At 37.2% G+C, this 17,410-nt stretch overlaps 1 protein-coding gene across 1 annotated transcript in view; it reads right to left on the bottom strand.

Annotated features, from left to right (window-relative positions):
• Positions 1 to 17,410, bottom strand: part of USH2A (usherin) — a 517,131-nt gene that overhangs the window by 405,063 nt on the left and 94,658 nt on the right. The window contains 3 exon segments of the mRNA XM_032216063.1: positions 2,116 to 2,279; positions 9,621 to 9,804; positions 12,210 to 12,851. Coding sequence (XP_032071954.1) covers positions 2,116 to 2,279; positions 9,621 to 9,804; positions 12,210 to 12,851 — 990 coding nt within the window.

The following is a 17,410-nucleotide window of genomic DNA, read 5'->3' as shown; positions in this document are numbered from 1 at the left end:
TCCACTAGAAGGGCTGCCACCTCAGCTGCCTGGTCCACCCAGGCTCCATTAGAAGAGATTTGTCGAGCGGCCGCCTGGGCCTCCCCGTCCCCCTTCATTAAACATTACAGATTGGACGCCTATGCCTCTGCGGAGGCTGCCTTCGGCAGAAGGGTCCTTCAGGGCGTACTGGACTCGCAGGGGGGCTCAGGCCCGTCTAATCCCTCCCAGGACACCTAGCTTTGGTATGTCCCATGGCTACTCCTCCCACACCTTCTCTTCGGAAACTGGCAGTTGGACTTACCTGAACTGCATGTTTCGACGAGAAGTGTGGGAGGAGTCACTTCCCGCCCATTAAGGCGCCCCGCGCCATGGGGGGGGGGGCTGAGCACGTCCAGGTTCAAGCAACGGCTAGGAAGAATTTGTGTTGGCTGTTTCTTTTTCCTTCCTTTCAGATGCCGTTACAGTCCATCGTTTAATCTGGGTAGCCACAGGAACAGCAGGAGGTGTGGCTTCCAAAGATTTCCTCAGTCTCCAATAGGCAAGAAGGCTTGGTTAATACCCATGGTTACTCCTCATGGTTACTCCTCCCACACTTCTCGTCGAAACATGCAGTTCAGGTAAGTCCAACTGCCATTCTTTTTAATTAGTGACTGCTAAGTTCTTGGCACTTGTAACATTTATATTCAGAGGTATCCCCATTGAACTCAATAAAACATTTTTGGTAAGCATGAATAGAGTCATGGCAATGCATGAACCATCCGGAAGTATGTTGTGAAAGTACTTTTAAATAATTGGAAATCATATCCATGTCTTTTTTTCTCTCCAATATGTCTTAGTGTATTTTCAAAATATACTCAAATAGCATATTTATATTTTATTTATTTGTCAAATTAATACTACTCTCAACAGTTTAGAAAACAAAACAAAAGCAAAAAACACCCTGTATGCTCTCTGGAAGAATCCCACGTGCAGCTTATTCTGGAAGGTATTTAATGTCAGAGGTAATTGAACTTCTAATGGGAGGCATTGCAGAATAATATCCCTAACACAGAAAAGGAACATTTCTGGGCTTCAACACTCTTAACTTCTGAGATGGAAAATAACTATGTGCTTCTCCTGGTACAATAAAATTAGTGAGGGATGATTCCTTGTATTCCTTGGGAGCTTCTGTTTATCTCTGAAGGCAACCTCATTTGGTAGTGTGAATGGGAGAAGATAAGAGCCTGACACATTATAATAAGTTCCTCACATCGCAGAGAGAGCCACAACTGGTGCACTATCTAAAGCTCAGCCAAAGGCCCCTGTCTAAGACTTCTACATGCTATTGAGCAGGATCCAAAAATCCAGGAAGTTTCCCTAGTGGTAGACCTCCTTTTTCGGTGGTAGCTCACCCCTTCCAGAGTAGGACTATAGACTCTGATGCACAAATAGTACATCTGTCTTACTAGGATTCAGTTTAACCGTAGTTTTTCCCATCCAAAACTTCACAGGTTCCAGGACAAAACTTTAATCCTGTAAACCTGTAGTAGAAGTAGCATTAGCAATCACAGATTTGGTTTCCTAGTCTAGTCTAGTCTATCTTGAAGGGCTGACATTGGTCTTGCAAATCTCAATACAATAAGATTCTCCCCTCCCTTCTTTTATCTTCATAGGAATTAGAGAGGGTTAAGTCCAAGATATTTTCTCAAATGGTATTTTTTGCCTTGGACTCATTTTTTTTTATTTGACTGTTTTCTTGTTTGAAGCTCTTCCCTCTATTTCTCAACATAGTTCCTACATTGCAGGTATTCAATTGGTTTTTGTCTTCACTTATTTTAACAAAGTGAGTTGGTTTTAACCAATTGCTTAGTGCATAGAGTCATTGCTGTAAATTGGGAATCCATAAAAATAAAATAAATAGGAGTGGAGACCGGACAAAAGTTCTCTAACATCTCTAGATACAAGAGGGTTCCAAATGTTATATATGGAATTTCAAATTCCAAAATGTACCTTCAAAGATATTAATATTGGGGGATTAATTCATTTTATTATGAGCAATATCATTTTTTAGAATTATAATTATGTTGTTATAACAATAATTAAACTAATAATACACGTTCATCTAAAAAAAAATGCAAATCAATAATCGCTCACTTTTACTGCAGCCAAATAGGTTGTGGACATCCAAATTGCTAGCATTGGGAACACAGTTGTCACATTTTAAGCCAGCTGCAAATTGTTTACACATACATTGTCCAGTAATGGGATGACAAGTCCAATTAATAGCTCCAGCAGGATGACAATTACAATGCTGACATCTATAAACAAAAACAAATCATGAAAATAATGAAAACACATTAACAGTTCAGTTAGACACAGTAGGGCTTAATTCACTAGCTTCTTTTAACTAACATAATTAGTATCACAAATGAATACCGTATATACTCGAGTATAGGCCGACCCGAATATAAGCCGAGGCACCTAATTTTACCACAAAAAAAACTGGAAAAGTTATTGACTCGAGTATAAGCCTAGGGTGGGAAATGCAGCAGCTACCGGTAAATTTCAAAAATAAAAATAGATACCAATAATGTTTTTGAATATTTATTTCAAAGAAAAACAGTAAACTAGCGGTGTATTCAATGAAATACTTCACTCACCTCATGATGCTGATGTCCCGCTGTGATGATGATGTCCCGTGCAGCCGCGGGAGCGATGTCCCGCCTCCTATGACACACGGCACAGTGATTCCTATCATTGGATCACTGTACCAGAGGAGGTGGGACATCGCTATGTGGCTGCTTGCCATAACAAGGAGGAGGTGGGACATCATTGCAGAGCGGCAGGAGGGGGAGGAAGGGGAATCGTAAGACAGCCCTGCATTACATTAGAACGTGAGGAGGGGGGATGGTGCGGTGCGCGCTGCGCGGCAAACTGACACAGAGGGAGGGGAAACTCACAGGGGCACTGGGCCATTCACGAGTGTCACCCAGCGGCATGGCCCCGCCCCTTTTTCTCCTCCATTTCGGGCAAATTTTTCACTGACTCGAGTATAAGCCGAGGCGGCTTTTTTCAGCCCAAAAAGTGGGCTGAAAAACTAGGCTTATACTCGAGTATATACAGTAACTTAAGAAATTGAACTTTGGTAGGGAAAAACATAACTATATTTAAATAAAGAGTTGCACCCCAAATTTAGACTACTGTACTTATTTTTCATTTAACCACTGATCTTAATGTGTCTGTGGTAGATTTGCAAAAGTTAAAGACCGCAGAATAGGCTATATAGACATAAACAGTTGTTCAAATGTTCTAGTCCCAAACTCTATAAGACTTTATACATCATATTGCCCTTGCATTGAAACAGCTACAGTGATTACTAGTTGCTTTCTGAGCTCAGTTCATATGTACAATATTTTATCTGACTAAATGTGGTGTTAAAAATCAGTAATCAAAGATGTAAAATCTCCCCTTGGCGGTTAAATGTATTTACATATTAAATGTATAATGGTTGTGGTGATTTTAGAAGTATACATGCTGGGAATATAAAATGTATGTGTTACTAACTTTGCTACATAAGCCAGGTTATTGGCCAGGAACCTGAGTGATTTGCTATAAATGTTAGATAATTCTATTGACCTGAAAATTAATATTTCAAGACCAAGGTGGGTTATAGTTTACAAGGGAAATTGGAAAAAAAATGTAAAGTTATACATAAAGGAAGATAAATTAGACTAAACAGATGAATTCTAGGCATGTTGAATCAGAAATAAACACTTTAACAGGCTCATTTCTATATAAATTCCAGCCAAGTGTCTTTGCTGAAATATTCTGCAAGAGGCCCAGTCAGAAAACCCAATGTTTTTGTTGAGTTTATACAAGCATAGAATCCTTTAATCCTTCCTCTGTGTACTGTACTCCAGTACAAACCCTTCCTCTAACTTTCCAATAACCCTGCTCCATTATTCCTTACAAAAGCATAGCATTTTATGCAGTCAGTGAAAGAAAATAAACTTGCTCTGAGACTACTGAAAAGTAGCAGTTGCTCATCTGATTATTTCATTATTTAGGTTAGCACAACAGATATCAAATTTAAATCTACAGAAGACCGCCCCTATTGGGTAGATGTTTTACTTCACGTTTTAATAATATGGCAACTTCTGTAATACTTAATAACTTTGGACTATAGCCAATAAAGTTAACAAAAGCATTTCCTCTTGCACAAGTTGGAGCATTTAATTTTCACAAGTGCTCCCAAACCACCCATAAGTACCTTCTGTTCCACTCATAACTCTGCTGTTACAGATTGCAATATCTTCTGGAACCGAATGGTATGGATGATAGCAATGCATAATGTTGGGGTGGGGGGGGACTCAGATGCTTTTGACTGAATGAGAATTTTTGGTAAGTCAGGGATGAGCCACTCATGGCCCCAAGGGTGCAATGATGAAATTCAGTGGCAAACCAACAACACAATCGGTGACACAATTTTTTGTTTTTTAAAAATGAAATAAATGCAAACACATCTGTGAAGCCTTTGCTCAGTTTACTTCATACTTCTAATATATCTCCCCCCCCCCCACACTACCATTCCAAAAGAAGATATTTTGCCATATTCCCTCTAGTGACATTGTCACACCTCCATGCTACCATCAATTCCTGGAGGCAGAAAAAATGCCCATGTCTGTGCTATATTAAAGGATGCAAACAACTCTTGATAAACAGGACTACTAAATAGATCCCAGGGCAGGAAAACTGTAGTTAAAAATGATTTGCTAGTTGTTATGATATTTGATATTTATTGCCTCCTTGTGATGAGGGGAGGGTGTATTTGAGTGTCCCTGAGAGAAATGCTCACAGAACATCCAATATGCCAAAAATATATTTCTAGCAGGAATACCCAAGGCTTGAAAGTTATTCCAACTGTCCAGATAAACTAAGGTTGGATCCTTTACTGGCCAGCAGTAATATAGGAGGATTATATCTAGAGGCAAATGATCAAAGGAATTATTTCATACCCAGTGGAAGAAGACAATGGTAAACTACAATGGAAAAATGGAAAAAAAATACAGATAAGAACATACGGAAAAAGAGGAGCTAGATGTTCAAGTTGGTTTTGCAAAGGCTGAAGAATAGGAGGCATTATTGTTGCTGATACATACTAGAAAATTGAGAAAGTCAAAGAACATCAAAAAGAAGCCAATATGTGCATCACTAATTATAGAAATAGTCAAACATATCAAGTTGTGCTTAAAAATGGAAACACTTCATTGTATTCACGAGAAACCTCATGAACTTTATGTCGAAAAAGAGAATATCATGGATGGCCAAGAAAACAAACCAATGGATCATCAAACAAATGCACCAGAGTTTTCACTTGAAGAGCAGATGACCATTATAAAAACTATCTATTTCAAATAAATTATGTGAAGAACTAGATTTCTGGAGAAGGTTCTAAGGCTGGGAAATATGGAATGAAGGAGAAGAGGATGACTGTAACAAGATGGATTGATCCAATTCTAGTGACAATGGATGACAAGGGAAGACCTGAAGGGCAAGTTTAAGGATAGACCATTGTTGAGAGAGAAAAAACAATCTATGTGGTCACTAAGAGTTGACACCAAGTTGATGACAAATCAAAACCTTCAAAGTTTTCAAGTTTTTAATTAGAAAAGGAAAAAAAATTGGAAGGCAATGATTTGTTTCACCCTGAGCTATGCTATGGATATTATAGGAGGCACATTCTACTTTCATCCTTTCCTAATTTACCATTGTGAGAAACTTTGCCACGAGTTTTTAGTAGCCATGCATAGAAGAGGGTCAAATGCCTTAAATACTTAGGGTCATGCTACTTGAAGAGATGCTTTCATCTACATCAGTCCTATTTTAATGTTAAGAAACAGGCCCCTTTTATTTCGCATCCTTTGAGAGGTGGTAAGAGTCCCTATTCTTCATTATCTAATTTAAATATGGAACAAGTTGCTATCTGACAATTTTTTGAGCTCTAGCATAGACAGTTTTAGGAATCTTTAAAGGCATATTCATATATTCAAGCAATCCCTTTAGTGCTTTTATTTTTCTAAAGTTAGATGCTTTTCAGTATCAAAATTCAAACTATGAATTTTAATAACTGATTTTATGTTAGATTTGTAAATGTTTTATTCTGATTTCATTATTGTAAGCCACCTTAAAGAACCCCAGTAGTATTTTACATGAACAGAACAAGCTATGTGAACATTTTATACAATTAAATATAATTTAATTGTATAATTATTTTCCTGCAGCATGTCTTTCTTTTTGAGAAAACAAAAACAAAAAGAGAAATCTCCTTAGAGAAACTTATTAAATGTGTAAAAATTATCTCAATATATTTACATAAAATAGATCATGTACAACTGGCAGTTGTGACTGACTATTTTAAACAGTTTTATAAGTCTTACTATTACTATTTTAGTAACTGCATCACAACTGCAACTGATTTATTTTTTGAGGAGTTATTGTTGGTTGTTTTTTTTTAGTAACTCTTATTGTGTGATCTCCTGAGTTCAACACCCGTTAAAAGGCTGATAAAAGCTAAAGCAGCAAAATAAGCTGCAAATTTGTTTTATGGAATAATATCCCTTTGGGACTAAATAATAATAAAAATATACTTTCTTTCTTGAAAACTACATCACTGTCATTACTTTTCTTTCACAGTCTCTCACAGAAAGAGTATTTTTCCCAGAACTGTATTAAATTCTTTCATCTGTAGAAAGTCAAGCTAAATCCTCTTTCAAACAGAGTTTGCTTAATCTCTGAACATAACAATACATAATGTTATAGTTTTTGAAAAATATATAAAATTGAAAGTGTGATGTGATATACAATCACATTACAATATTTTATAGTTTATGTTTTCTTCACATACTTATTACTTAGCTTTTATTCTAGTTGAAGGGGTTTAATATATCTCAGCCAGTGAAATTAGAAAATACTTTCTCCCAGTATTATTAGCTCATCAGAATAATTTAAACCAGAAAAAGAACACAAGTTGAAATGACATAATGTACTTTAAAAAACATTACTTCAGCAACCCTTATATGAACCATTGCAAAGCAGACCAAACTACTAATCTCCTATTGTACAGGGCGGGGCATAACCTTTTCCTAGGGGGTCACAGCAAGATCGACAGCAGTTTACAACTTCCGCGACACCTCATTTTAAAGCCCATAAAAAACTGAATTGAATGAGCTATTAAATGTTAAATTTGCTTTAAGAATGGCTGGAAAATTCGATTCGGAAGAACAAAGGATCATTGACAGAATAAAATGCATTGCCTTTCGAGAGGCTCGCGATGCTGGAGCGACGTTTATCAATCGAAAATGGATTGCAAACAAATTGAAACGTCATCCGGATTGGGTTACTGATAATTGGAACAAAACAGCCCAAGAATGTTTCACAAAATTTGGAGAAGGGCGTCCTCTGCAACTGTCCCAAGAAAGCAAAGCCATCATTGCAACTGGCAGTCGCAAACAACGAAAAGGAAACCGAAAAGTGGCCCAAGAAATCCTTCAAATTCGTGGAAAACGAGTTGATCAAAGGACAATCGGCCGATATCGAGAATGAGAAGGTTTGAAGCCATTCCACGTCATTTGCAAACCATTGAAAACTCAAACACACGTTCAAGATCGGCTTTGGTTGTGCGATTGGTTGTCTGAATGGACCGAGGAAGATTTTCTTCATTTGGCGCCATCTGACGAATTCTTCGTTTATGCCATTCGAAAACCGAATTTCCAGAACGATCGAATTTGGGCTAAAGACGTCGACGACATCGCCAAACATGAACGATATCGACAAATCGTTCGCAATCCGACTTGCATCGGGATTTTCGTCATTTTCACAGCCAAGAAACTGCATTGGGTTTTGAAGGATAAAGGGGAATCCTGGGATGGCAGTTATTTCCGTGAGAAAATTTTATTGGAGAATGTCATTCCATTTCTCAGTGATCCAGACAATGTCTTGGTGGTTGGTGAGGCTGTCTTTCTTCATGACAAAGCTCCTTGCATGCGTGCAAATGCGACTCAGCAATTGTTAAAGGAAAACAATGTCGAATTTTGGGGCAATGACGTCTGGCCGGGAAATTCGCCAGATCTCAATCCGGCAGAGAACATTGGGGCCATAATTAAGGATGAAGTGGAAGCTCTGATGATTCAGGAGCAAGGTCAAAATCGATATTCGGTTGAAACTTTGAGAATGAATTTGGAAACTGTGTTGAAAAATCTGGAAAATCGAACGGAACTGTTTGAAGATTTGTTGTGTTCTTATCCACCTCGTTTGAATGCTGTTCGAAGGGCTAATGGTGGTCATACTGACTATTAAATCATGCAAATAAACTCAGTTTTTGATGGGCTTTCAAATGGTGTATGAATTATTTGTGTTGTTATTACAAGTGTTGCTGTGACCCCCTAGGAAAATGTTATGCCCCGCCCTGTATATGATGCCCAAGTATATTTCAGCATGTTGATATATTATATTAAATTACTTTCAATACTTGACTACAATTTGAGAGACAAAATGTTCCTCTACTCATTCAACATATAGCACTTTGTATTAAGGTAACGCTGGGGAATAGGACCATCTCCCTATTGGCCATCTCAGACTGCCCCACAAAGGGCTCCCTTTCTAGTCCCTGGTGGGACTGATCCCTGGTGGTGGATCTATACAGAAGTCTAGAAGATTGTTGCAGAAGTATAAAAAAATGTTTCTCCCATGCTTCTGCTGGATTAGGAACAGTAACATTTTATTTATCAGAGAGGGCAGTTTATAGGTAGTCCTCAACTTATGGTCATTAGCTTAATTTTATATATATATATGTCTCTAGTTATTCGGGTTTTCTCCCGCATAGAATTGGAGATGTCTTGGCGACGTTTTGACGAAGTCTCATTCGTCATCTTCAGGCTACTTCAGGCTACTTCAGGCTTGGTGTTTCCAGGAGTAAATGTCGCCAAGACATCTCCAATTCTACGCGGGAGAAAAGCCGAATAACTAGAGACCTACATACTAACACCCGCGAAAACCTCAGAATATATATATATGTGTCAAAATCCACTGCCATTTTCGAGATCAATTCAAATGTATTATTAAAACTTTGAATTCACCTATTAATAAACTGTCCAGAATACTGATAAAAAGGAACTAGAAACTGAATTTTCTGTAACATTTCCTTTCCTGCTTCCTCAAAGTACTTCCATTCTTTTCAACACCTATATCAGGGATGTCAAACTCGATTTCATTGAGGACCACATCAGGGTTGTATTTGACCTTGGAGGGCCAGGGTCAGTGTGGCCAGCTCAATGTCATTCCTGTCGGGAGCACCTGTGGTGGCCTGAACACTCTGCCAGCGAAAACAGGCTCTGTTTTCAGCTGCCACAACCTCCTGCAACCCTCTGTCAGTTCATTGGCAGAGGGTTGCAGGAGGCTGTGGCAGCCAAAAAACGGAGCTCGGGAGCCTGTTTTCACTGACAGAAGCACCACAGGCTGGTCCTTTGCTGTTTCCAGGGTGGTCCTGCGGGCCAGATCTAAGTACACTGCGGGCCAAATCTGACCTCTGGGCCTTGAGTTTGATGTCCCTGACCTATATGAATCATAACTCCAATTGGCTTAGCTTTGCAATAAAAACTTACTTCCCAGTTTCTGAGTTGAATCCAAAATAGTTGTCACTGCAGAGATCACATTTCATCCCAGATACAGAAGAATCATGGCAAACACACAGGCCAGTGAGAGTGTCACAAATATTGCTGACCGAGCCACTTGGGTGGCACAAACAAGGAAGGCAGCTGCTCTCACTATGTGCAGAAATATAAAAACCTAATAAAGAAGAAAACAGTGTAAAATATGTATTGTCATAGATGTGTCCCAAACTAGAAAAGAAATTCTAAAGGAATGGAAAATATAAGGTTAAATTGGAATTAAAAAGTACAGGATCTCTTACATTTACTGAAACTGAGAAGTCAATTTTCTATAAATCTTTTTCCCCTTTTTTAAATGTTGATGGATTTGGAGCACAATGCAGTATGAAAGTATCTTACAATTTCAGTTTCTCAGTTTTTGGATCCTCACTTGGTTAAGTCTCATTATATTACCAATCCACAAACCATAAGTATAACATTTTATACATAATGTACAGACTTTCATACGTTTTCAAAGATAGGTTTTGTAGTACATACTGGTAGTCCTTGACTTACGATCACAATGAAGCCTGGAATTTCAATCATAAGTTGTTAAGTCAGAAATTGAGAACTGGTAGCAAACGTAAGAGGATTTCACCCCTGGTTTCATCATATTTGGTGTAATAGTTAAGACACTAGGCTAGAAATTAGGAAATGTGAGATTTAATTTCTCCTTAGGCATGAAAACCACCTGTATGACCTTGAGCCAATCATACTCTCAGCACAATCCATAGCACAAGGTTGTGGTTCTGAGGATAAAGGAATATTAACTACTGTATGTTCATCATCTTGAGTTATTTATTAAAAATAATTAAGGCAGAATAAAAATAAATTAAAAATTAAAAAATGAGCCAATATAAGGTTTGTCATACTATTTTTTCTTTTACTTTCAAGTATTTTTATGATAGGGTTTTTTCTACATTTTCTACCATCAAGACTAATATTGAAATAGGCTATATGTTATCTTGGTGGTGCTAAGACTTTAATGAATTTTATGATGAAATAAGCTGTCACCCACACTCATACATTTCATTAAGGATCATAACAGATGGCTTAATGTTAAAGAAAATGACAGGGAGTTTGCAATATGAATTTAATTTTCCGTTTCCTTAAAGAAATATTCAAATATGTTATATATATATATATATATATATATATATATATATATATATATATATATATGTGTGTGTGTGTGTGTGTGTGTGTGTGTGTGTGTGTGTGTGTGTGTGTATTGAATGGTTGTGTGTTGGGTGGTCTTGAAAAGTTTAAAATGCACTGCTTTAAAGCATCTGGAACGACTATAAACAATAAACATAACAGTATTTTTAATGGCTAAAATGGGCAAATGTTTCTTGGCTGCCTTGTATAACTACAATAACTACAAACTACAAACCTTCTCCTGATCCAGGGGCTCATTGGGCAATTTAGTCCAATTTAGTCCAATAAACTTGAAGTGAACATCAAGTTTATTGTCTCTGTTCTTTCATACGTCTTCTATCTATTTCATATTGCTAAAATATTTATAAGGAAATAGGATAAAATCCAGCAGTTCATCTTGGAGGGAGAGAATCAATGTACTAAAAGAAAATTGGAACTAAGTAGAAATTAAAACAAGTCATATGTATGATTTTATTACAAAAACACTTTCTATAAATGTCATCTATGCATAGTTATATAGCCAGTATTTTTATTATGCATTTACCAACCTCTAAATGAAAATATTTTATATTTTCTTACATCATACCTGACAAATCTTCATGAAATCTACAGTTTTGGAACAAATGATATTCAGATTCAGCTAATAAGTAATTTAATCAAGATAGCAATCTATATTTACAGTATATTGTTATATATACCATCTACAACTGTTAAGTATTTTAGCAACATTTGATTAGGAATGAAGTCAATGTTGAACCTTAATAGCCACATAGCCATATAGATAGATCTTGTCCAGGATGATATGTTCCCAACCTGTCATTCTGGTGGAAGAAAAGATAACACAGCAAATAGCAGCAAGGTGGATGGATTCAATTACAGTGAGAATAGGTGCACTACTAGAACACATGAAGGGTCAGGTTAGGGAAAAATTATTCTAGCTAAGAATTATTTATTGATCACTTAGGTGAAGATGGCAAGGAATCAGTCACTTAATTGTGAAGTCCTTGGGATTTGATTCTGACAAGGACTATTGTGGAACTGAAATAACAATAAGGTTATTACATATTGTTTATACATGGTATAAATGGTATAAAATACCAATAATTTGCCAGCAAAAGATATGCTGATTAGTCTTGTCCAGCCAGTATTGCTAACTTAAGTACATTCTTTTGATATAATAACCTCTGATTCAAACTAACATATGTTTATATTAGTTCCTCCTGTTGTGAATGGATACATCCAACATGATTATTAAGGATTTCCTATAAAAAAGATTAGGCAGGAAGTAAATATTTTACATACAATATAGCTTGCAAGGTTTGATTTTACACAATCTTAATAGGGATTGACAAAACATAATGATGTTTTTGTTCATCTTTTTCTTACCTGGCTTACACTTTTCACACCTTCTTCCCTGGCGGTGAGGCTGGCAAATACATTGTCCACTGGTTTGGTCACATGCTGTTCCTGGAAGTGTCCCTAGAGGATCACAGTCACAAGGCATGCAGCCAAGAATATTTTGAGCAGTAAGGTTATACATATAAGGTTTGCACTGATTGCACTGATGAGCTGTGACACCAGATTTGCAAGGACACTGTCCTGTCAATTTGTCACAGACTAAAGAGCCATTTACAGAGCCGGACTTATCACAGTTACATGGCATACAGAACGAAGCATTGTTTTGCCATTCTTTATAATACCCATTTAAGCAATCATCACATTGTCTTCCACCAAAGTTAGGCTTGCAAATACACTGTCCTGTTTTGGGATCGCACAATACATCAGAAACTGATCCTGCTGTCTGACAACTGCAAGGTTTACAGCCAAAAGCATCTATCCAATAAAAGCCATCAATGCAGGTATCACAATGAACTCCTTTAACCCCTTCCTTACAAGTGCACTGTCCAGTGGAAGGATTACACAAATCGTTCATGGAACCATGGATGTTACACAGGCAAGGCTCGCACCCATCTTGCTTAATATTCTGGATGACTTTATATCCAGACTTGCATTGATCACATATGAGACCTAAAAAGAGGGGGGGGGAATATTCAAAATAGTAATAAAATAACATAAATATATGATGTTGCAATTGAAGCTGAACAGAACACGAAGAGGTTGTACATCACAATCTAGCAACCTTCAAATGGAAGAACAAAGGGAAGAAAGAATAAGACATCTAGGACAACTTTTTCAATTACATGCTTCCTTGATGGAAAGCTCTGTGGAAAAACCTAACTAAACACAATTTACAGCATCAAATTCAGCTACAAGCTGTAACATAACATAACGGTTCTCAACCTGTGGGTAGTGACCCCTTTGGGGAATTGAACGCCCTTTTCATGGGGGTCGCTTAAGACCATCGGAACTCTTAAACTCTTTAGACTCTAAAGCATGCTGTGTTGCTCTCGCGTGCGCCCGCACACATGTGCACGTGCACAAACTCATAAATACACACGCAGGGAAGCAGGATGAGAAATGCAAATGTAAAAAAGGGAGTCTATATGTGGGGGAGGGGGAAGGTGGGAGAAATTGGGTTCCGGTTATTGGGTTCCAAGCCAATCAGAGCCGAGGGGCGGAGTTTTGGCATGACGGAGCATTGGTTGGGAGTCATTATAACATGAGGAACTGTATTAAAGGGTCGCGGCATTAGGAAGGTTGAGAACCGCTGACATAACACAACACAACACAATGTAACATGTCCTATTTATCCATAAAATACAGTAAAATCCGAAGGAGAGGCACCAGTGAATAAGCCCTAGATTTGCTACTAGAGTTGGGATCAATGATGACTAACCGATATTACCTTAAATGAATGGAAAGCAACTGAGTTGTAAATGCCATGTGTAGTCATAGAGTACATACTTTAGAAACAGAGTCTTCAGTAATCTCAACTTGTCTGCACACAGTGAATCATATAGAATAGAATAATAATAATAGAGTTGGAAGGGACCTTGGATATCTTCTAGTCTGACCCCTGTTCAAGCAGGAGACCCTATATTATAGAGCTTCTAAAGTTTACAAAAACAAACCCTTCTGTCCTATCTATTTCAACTGTAATTTGAATTCCAATTCTTTTTAATAAAAATATTTTAAAATATATTTAAAAGAGACAATATGTAAGGATAAAAGTAACTATTTACAATATTAATCAACTTCAAAATAATAAATTATTATAAATAAAAATAGATGCAGAAGTGGACCGCTCTTCAAATCACTAAGGGCCTCCTTTTCTTGTCACTAATTTATTCTGTTTCCATAATACATTTGAAGCCAAAAAGGCATGTTTTTGGTATTTCAATATGTGCCTTATGATGGGTGGGCATTAGAATGATCACTCTCAGCATAACATCATTTCCTAGTTTACATTTTAAAAGGAGAACAAACTGAAGAGAGAAGGATTAGTAAGATACACTATAGGTAGAAAGATAGATCTAGGGAAGTTGAGATCCTAAATCCTATGAAAATCTTCCTTTTTGAGAGTGATAGGTTTATAAACACAGGTACTCTACTATAAGAATAAGGTGGCTGGCTGGAGTCACCAAAGCAGTAGGCGTGAGCTTAAATGGACTACAGAGGATGGTAGAGGACAGGAAGGCTGGAGGAAACAGTGGTGTATTCTGGATCCTGTCGCAACAAGTACGGTGCAATGGGACCAGGAGTCCATCATGTGCACGCACACTGCGCACGCATGTATATCCACCACTGGCGATGCTCCAACTGCTTGGCATAGAGTCGCGCAGGCGCCCTATGATCCGTGGTCATGTGCAAATGGACTGGTTGGGTCAAATACAGGTAAGGATGGCGGGTGGGCAGGTGGGCCCTCTGGAGCACTGTCCTGGAACGGTACCTGGTACTCCCAGCAGGCACTGGTGCGCCTGTACCAGGGCAAAATGGCTGTAACCCACCATTGAACAGTAACTGTACTGGTCTAGATCTTCCCACGTTGCACCAAATCATATTATCTCAGATATTTATATATAATATTACACACAGACATACATACACACACATGCCATTTTCATTTTGAAGAAAAAAGGAGAAAAAGAAAAGGAGCACGAAACAGTGTAATATGCCTCTATCAGTTTTCTTTTGAAAGTTAGTTTAAGCTGCCTTGAAAACTATGCATTTAAAAAAAAATCTTGAGGGAATGTACGGTCTATTAATTTAGAAGTGAAGGGAATAAATTGAGAAGTGCTTCTCCTCTTTTTAAAATGATGGTTTTAATTCTGAATTCTTTATTTAAAAAATAAAATGAAATTGTGATTGTTCGGTTGTTTGTGTCACATGATAAATTAAATAAATCAGGAGATCTCTGTTTTAACAAACATCTTCTGTCTTTCAAAAAGCCGCATGGGTACACAAATTTATACTTAGAATATTGTATGTTGAGAAAACAAATCCCCAAACAGTGGGGAACATATTAGATATGGACAAAAAGTGGAGAACTCCAATAGAAGGCAAGTTATTTCAGCAGTGATGAATGGCTCACCTAAGGCATATCATTTAATTTCAATAAGGAAAATAAAAAAGAGCACTATTGCTGCAAATTTTAAAAATAACTGTATTGTTAACAAGAATTATGACTCATTTTGAACTATTAAAATTGGTCTACATGGATTCATATCGTATCAGTTTTAAAAATATGCACCGTGCTTATTTGAATATGCCATACATATTCCTGACAGGTAATCTATTGCTAACGATACTAGGAAAGGCCTACAGGGCATCCCATTCAATGTTAACAAGTACAGGGGAGTTAACACGCTTGGCATTTAATTCACATTCTTCTCCCTTTTTTATTCTAGATAAATCACCTACTTTAATAAAATTATTGGTGCTAATGTATTTTAGTAGTGATAGGATCATTAGTAAGATTTAACAGTTGTGCTAACTTGAATAGGGCCTACTCTATAACACTGAAGTTCTTAGTTACATTTTCTGTTATGAAGCTTGTTTAAACTGATAGTGACAACAGCCTGCAAGGTTATTTGCACTGAACAACCAGCATTTTTAAAAGTATTCACATGTTTATTTAAAATAAATACACATCTTTCATGTAGGCTCTTTCAATGTTTTGTCAAATTGTTTTTTAGTTTAAAAAAAGGAGCAATGGTGGGTACATGAGATTGCTTACATATTTACTTACTAAATATGGAAGTTAATGTCCTGCCTCATGGGAGGAAATGCTTTATATAGTATACTGCTTTCCCAAACAAAGGGGCAAATATAAATTTTATATGGAATAGATAAGCAATACAATGGGCAAGTAGTTAAATAAGAACTTATCATGTTTGTACTCCAGTGACAGAAAGATCTTACCCCAAAATTAGGCAAACATTTTCACCAGGTCCTTTATATATGTATATCCATATATCTTTGTGCATGTGTTATACAATTACACATTAGTGTAATATATTAAGCACCAGTCATTTTATCCTTATTAATTTTCAAGATGATTTGTAAGTTTTATGCTTTCTATATATTTTGACCTGGTTCTAGATTATTAACCTCAAGAATACAAATACCCAATGCATCTTAAATGCCTTTGTCTACCTCCACCCATGTACAGTTTTGTTCAGTTTGTCCAGTGTTATATATAGAATTTGCACACACTCACATGTATACCAGGGTGGGTTCCTGCCAGTTCTAACCTCTTCTATAGAAGAAGTTCCACAAATCTACCATGCTGTTTAGAACTGGTTCCAGCTCCCACCCCCTGCCCATCTGCACCACGCTTGCTCCGCCCACTGCTCACAGATTGGCTGGCTCACCAATCGCCCTGACCGCCTCTAAGAGTTCTATCTAAACCTTAAAGTCTTAAAGCTGTCAAGTTTGAACATCCCTGGGCTTTTTTCTAAAGGGTTAGGGGTGCAAGGAGCTTGTAACTTGACAGCTTTAAGACTTGCACACTTCAATGCCAGAGTTTCTGAGCCAACATGACTGGAGGAAGAATTCTGGGAGTTGAAGTCCACAAGTCTTAAAGCTGTCAAGTTTGAACACCCCTGGGGTTTTTTTCTAAAGGGTTAGGGGTGCAAGGGTCTTGTAACTTGACAGCTTTAAGACTTGTGTGCTTCAAATGCCAGAGTTTCTGAGCCAACATTTTGGTTGCTAAGCAAGATAGTTAAGTGAGTTTCACCACATTTTACAAGTTGGCCATGCCGACCCAGTCACATGGCTGGCAAGCCACTCCTACCTGGTTACATGGACAGCAAGCCATTCCCACAAAGCAGGCCACACCTATAGAAGAGGTTCTAAAAATTTTTGAAACCCACCACTGATGTATACATATATGTATATGTATATCAAATAGGAAAAAGATATATGAGAACATCTTAAAGATAATGTATTCTTATACAACCCTTCTTTTTAGGGTTTTAGCAAATTTGTGGTAACGTTAACTTCTGTTTTCAAAATTCAAATGGTTAATAACAAATACATAAAATAGTTTTACAGGAACATGCATGTTTAAATTCTCCCTCAATTTTTTTAAAAAAATCTTATATATATATATATATATATATATATATATATATATATATGTATGTATGTATGTATGTATGTATGTATGTATGTATGTATGTATG

Source organism: Thamnophis elegans, chromosome 4, assembly GCF_009769535.1.
Source record: "Thamnophis elegans isolate rThaEle1 chromosome 4, rThaEle1.pri, whole genome shotgun sequence".
NCBI classification, from domain to species: Eukaryota; Metazoa; Chordata; class Lepidosauria; order Squamata; family Colubridae; genus Thamnophis; species Thamnophis elegans.
The sequence above is the reverse complement of the archived record's forward strand: the minus strand, read 5'-3'. Positions and strand labels throughout refer to the sequence as shown.